The sequence below is a fragment of the Microtus ochrogaster genome, chromosome 7 (assembly GCF_000317375.1).
Source record: "Microtus ochrogaster isolate Prairie Vole_2 chromosome 7, MicOch1.0, whole genome shotgun sequence".
Classification (NCBI taxonomy): Eukaryota; Metazoa; Chordata; class Mammalia; order Rodentia; family Cricetidae; genus Microtus; species Microtus ochrogaster.
Genome location: NC_022014.1, coordinates 39,338,187 through 39,343,578, shown reverse-complemented (window position 1 = coordinate 39,343,578; position 5,392 = coordinate 39,338,187). Strand labels below are relative to the sequence as shown.

Below are 5,392 nucleotides of genomic sequence, written 5' to 3'. Positions count from 1 at the left end.
GCGGCGCTGGCCCCTCCCGCAGCCGTGGGTGCGCGAGGTCCTAGGGTGAATGAGAGCGCGCCCGGCACTGGCACTGAGGTGTTGAAGGTGTGTGCACTGTGCCAAAGTGCGTCGGTGTTCATGGAGGGGTACTGGGGTGAGCGCGGGGTGCTGGGGCACTGCAGGTATGTGCCGGTGTACAATGAGCGCCAGGGTGCACAGGGTGTTGGATCTGCCCAGGTGTGCATGGGGTGTTCTTGTGCATGGGGTTAGGTGGCCTTCCAAGGCCGCGCTATGCCAGCGGGGAATCCCATGGCATAGTCCTCGGTCTTGGTTCTTCCTGGATCGCAACCCATCGGGGTCACTCTGCCAGGCGCCCGGAGCTCACAGCAAGAAAGACACACAGCCACCACTCCAGCGCTTTTTTTAAAATTTATTTATTTTTTTAATGTTCTGCTACATCCTGTCTCTTGTTCTTGGCAGAGTGGAAGCTCCTCTCGTCCATGACTCCTACCCCTCTCCTCAGGAGTAGGAGTCAGTCTGTAGCCACCTGCCCCGAGCAGGGATCACTGCGGAACCCTCTGGGCAGGTAGCAGTTAGGGACTCCAAACCCAAGAACGGATCCCTCAACACTCTCCCTCACATCAAACCAGGAAAGGGAACACAGAAGCCCACTGGAAGGAAGCTGCTGTTCTTGGGCTCAGATTCTAGTTCTGTTCAAGGCAGTATCAGCCTATTCAAGAAAAAAAAAAACAAAAAACCCAAACTGACGATTTTTGGCAAGCCTTATTATTTTGTCGATTGGACAGGCAAAGAGAATTTTCCAAAGTCACACACTCTGATTCCTCCTGACTGAGCCGTGTGCAGAATTTTGTAGCCCAGGGAAAGACCCTAAGGAGTTTTGTAATTTGAGAATAAAGTACGAGTTTGGATGCACCCAGCTTCTCCCTGGGGCACCTGGGGTATGACAGGTAAGAAACCCCTCCTACCAGGCACTTGAGGCTATAAAGGAAGGAAGCTCAGCAGGAATTTCGTGACATTTCAGATTGAAGAAAGAGCCACCAAGGCCCAGCAAGTTTCAGGCTTGTTAATGGTGTACTGTCCATTTCTAGAACCCTTGGTCTTGAGTTATGACTCACCCTGGGGCTTGGGGTTGGGAACATAAAGTGGTCTCTGGTGGTGGTGGTGTGGGATGGGGGGAGCACCCTGTGCAGCGTTGTTTCTCAGAGCAGGAGGTGGCCTGCTGTTTCTGTCAGTTTAGTACAGACTGAAGAAACAGGCTGCTCCCCCGGGCCCGCCCACCCAAAGTCCATATTTGGTTACCGTCAGTAAAGGGAGGTCATTATGTTGAGGATGCCATCCATGGTTTTATAGACCCTGGCTCCAGGAGTCACCTGGAGATGGCACTAGGATCCCAAGTTTATTGTGAGGCCACTTGGTTGAAGTAAGTCTGGCCTCAGTCCACCCTTCCTAGTTTGAGTCACTGCTAGACCCCTATCCTCAGAGGGAAGGAGGGAAGGACTCTGGAATGAGGCAGAAGGAGAGCTGGCTCATCAGTACTTTGAACTGTCCCTTTTTCAGTGAAAATCCCACCCAATTATCAAATCGCTGGGAGAATCGCTGTGGATGGTGTGGAAACCTGAGTCCAATCAGAAAACTACCAGCGCCTCCACTTTCCCAGTGCTGTGGTCTGGGGATTAGAGCATTGGTGAGGAGCGTTCCAGAGATTGCTGGCTCTCCAGACACAGGATTAGTCTAAGTGCCCACCAGCAGGGTGCATCCTTGTTCTCCACAGAACTTTTTCAGATTCCATCGAATGAGGCATGTAGGTACTCTTTTCTCAGGCCTTCCTTCCCACTCATGTCTACAAAGGTTTCTCGGCATCTTCTGTAAGAGACTGCCTGTGTTCCACCTGTGAAGGACCAGTACCCCACCTCCTATCAGTACAGGGCGAGCTGGAACTGAGAGCCCTTGTGAGGATTGAGCTCCGCCCCCTCCAGGGCTTGCAGATGGGGCTCTGTCCTGCTGGACTTTTGCTGAGGAGTTGAATAATCACACCGTGTCTTCAGGACCGTGGAGCAAAGTCAGCCAGGGCAGGTGGGGGCTGTTTTGGGACTGGGACTTCCAGGACAGTGCAGGGAGGGGCTCTTCTTGACCCCCTGCAGTACTGTTGGCCCCTACACAACCAGCTAGAGGGAGGAGGAGAACAGAGTGCCTTGGCTTTCCAGGTAGGGGAGAAGTTTGAGGGATTGCTAGCCCTCCAAGGCCAGGTTTGCTCAGCTTGTATGTAACCACCAAGATATGAGAGGCCCTGCCCTTTTCTGGATCTCATCACCGGGCAGCAGAATGGCAGCCTCAGTGGAGCCTGGGAGATGGCTTCCCGGTTGGTGTGGACCATTGCAGTAGAGGGATTTTCTACTACACCAGAACCTCTGGGATTCTCTCTTCCACCCCTCCATTTCTGCATTCCTCCTTCCCTGGCTCACCACTGCCTTTTCCTTCCTGCCTATCTTCCCTTTTGGGTCTGGAACTCACTCTCTAACTCAGTCTGGCCTTGGACTTTTGCCTCAGCCTCTGTTTTGCAGAAGCTCTGTGCCATTACTCCCAGTGTTTCTTGCTTGCTCTTTGACTAGCAGTCTGGCTTTGGAGGCTGTGCAGTCAGTCTACAACACACCTGCATTTTGTCTCTCTTACTGGATGCACTTGCATAGCCTGTGGTTTCCTTCTTGTCTGGGGGTTAGGGTGTTCCTAGGAGCGCCCTCTGCTGTCTCAGAAGGAGCTATCACTTAACCAGCCAGTATGCTGCCAAACCACGAAAGGGGATAGAAGAGCATCTGTACCCTGGTCACAAGGGTGGGCACTGGGTGAATACAACATGGCGGATACTGAAAGGTGAGACCAAGTCTCTCTCTCTCTCTCTCTCTCTCTCTCTCTCTCTTCTTTTGAGCGACCAAAATTTCATCTTTTTATGAAATCTGTAGATTTTTTCTGAAGATAATGTGCACTTGCGGTGTCCAGGCAGGCTCTCTGCTGGCAGGTGTCCTTCCACACAAATGCTAAGGATTAGCTTCAGGCATTAGTTTAGTGCCTTGGAAAGAATTTTGGAAGCATATATGAGGAGTCGGAACCCTTCCTATGAAGATACTGTCTGAAGAGTTACCAGCCACTGGCAGGCTCCACATGTCACAGGAGATGTCCAAGCCCTTGCCCACATGCGCAGCACTAACTGGACTCAGTGATTACTAATGACAGCTTAAAGAAAAGATGACATGAAGTTGGGAGACAGACGGGGCACACGGGGGAGAGCGGAAGTGAGGAAGAGTGGGTGGGCACGATCAATACATTGTATGAATGTATGAAACTTTCAACTAGTAAAATCTTTAAAATAAGAACATGAAATGGAACTGGGTGTTCAGGCCTTTAATCCCAGCACGCGGGAGACAGAGGCAGGCATATCTTTGTGAGTTCGAGGCTAGCCTGAGACCAAGAGTCTTTAACTACAGACCTTCTCCTAGGGCATAACTGAGAGAGTTGAGCTAGGGTAGGACAGAGAAGTGGGTGAGGATGTTGAGCCAGTATTACAAATGGTTTGCGGTGTCAGAAGGTGTTTGAATTTTTTCTATGGAAACCACTTTGGAGCTGAGCCGCAAAGAACTAGCCATGGATTTGATAAGACAAGACACCACTATGTATGAGTGGTCCTGGAGGAAAAATCATTTTTGTCCCAATGGAGTAATTAGTAAGCAGGCAGGATGGGATTCCGAGGGCAGAGGAGGCAGCCCCCTCCCTCCCTACCCTGCAGTTCCCCTCACTGATCCTATGAGTCCTTCTCATAACCTTTTTACAGGAGTGGGTCCTCGAAGCTCATCTGCATCCGGGCTAAAAGAAGCACCTAATGGCTTTCTGTAGTGAGAAATTAGGTCCAAGAAATATTCAGAAGTTACCTTCAAAAAATCCACATAGATTGAAAGAAATGCATACTGATTCATGTGTGTGTGAATGTGTGTATGTATATATATGTGTGTGCGTGTTTATGTATGTGTTTGTACGTGTGTATGTATATGTATGTATGTGTGTGTGTATGTATGTTTGTGTATGTGTGTGTGTGGTGCTGGGGACCAAACTCAGCATGCAAGTACGCTGACAGTGAGCCACATCCACAGTCAACACATGTTATTGTGATATTTTTACTTTATTACTTTATATTTTACAGATATTAAGTGTTTCCCTGAATGTATGCATGTTTATCACAATCACATTTGTGCCTGGTACCCAAAGAGATTAGAAGTGGAACTTCTAATTAGATTACATTCCCTGGAACTTGAGCTACAGATGCTTGTAAGCCACCATGTGGGTGCTGGGAACTCAACCCAGGTCCTCTGCAAGAGCAGCAAATGCTCTTCATCACAGAATCATCTCTTGAGCAGCCTTTTTATTTTTTATTTACATGTATATGTGTGTGTGTACGTGTGCGTGCACACATGTACCATGTACATGCAGTGTCTATAGAGGCTAGAAAGAGGGTGTCAGATCGCCTGGAATTGGAATAGATGGTTGCAAGCCACCGTGTGGATGCTGAGACTAGAACCTGGGTCCTCAGGAAGTGTTCTTAACCACTTAGCCATCTCTGTTAGGAACCAATTTCCTCCTAAAATCATTGCAGTAACCATCATCCTGGGGAGTCTACAGAGAACCCCACACCCATAATTGTGTTAGGAATAGTTCTATTGACAGAGCCTACCCCACACCCAAATTGGCTGATGGAGAGCTATCTGTTAGCAGAACCCACCCCACATTCCAAACTATCTAGGGAACTAGGTGTGTCAACTCCTGACTTCTTGGCCTACAGTGACCTGACCGAAGATAACCTCCTGCCTATGTGACCAACACGGACCACGTGACCAACGTGAACTACGTGGAAAGAGCTCAGGCCCCTGTACCCACCCCCCAACTCCATACCCTATATAAGTTGTACCCCATCTCTAATAAACTGAGGCTTCGACAGGAATTCCAGCTTGGCCTCATCCTCTTTTCTAGCCCATATCTTCCAGATAGCGCCTCTCCGGGACCCTGGAATAACTGAACTGCCAGACGGGTTACTAACCCTAGACGAGGTAACCCGTCAAGGCAATTACACATCTCTCCAGCCACATGTGCTACTTTAAGTTCATCTTTTATTGCTGTTTGAGACAGGGTCTCCTTATGCAATCCTGGAACTTGCTGTGTAGACTAGGGTGGCCTTAACTCAAAGATGTCTGCCTTGGGGCTGGAGAGATGGCTCAGAGGTTAAGAACTGCTCTTCCAAAGGTCTGCTCTTCCAAAGGTCTTGAGTTCAATTCCCAGCAACCACATGGTGGCTCACAACCATCTGTAATGGGGTCTGGTGCCCTCTTCTGGCCTGCAGGCATACACA

The 5,392-nt window shown here is 49.5% G+C and overlaps 1 protein-coding gene across 1 annotated transcript in view; it reads left to right on the top strand.

Moving 5' to 3' along the window:
- The first annotated feature begins 2,854 nt into the window (after window positions 1–2,854).
- Wnt9a (Wnt family member 9A) overlaps window positions 2,855–5,392 on the top strand; it is a 42,646-nt gene continuing 40,108 nt past the window's right edge. Inside the window, exon 1 of the mRNA XM_013347150.2 lies at window positions 2,855–2,871. Coding sequence (XP_013202604.2) covers window positions 2,855–2,871 — 17 coding nt within the window. The remainder of the gene's footprint in view (window positions 2,872–5,392) is intronic.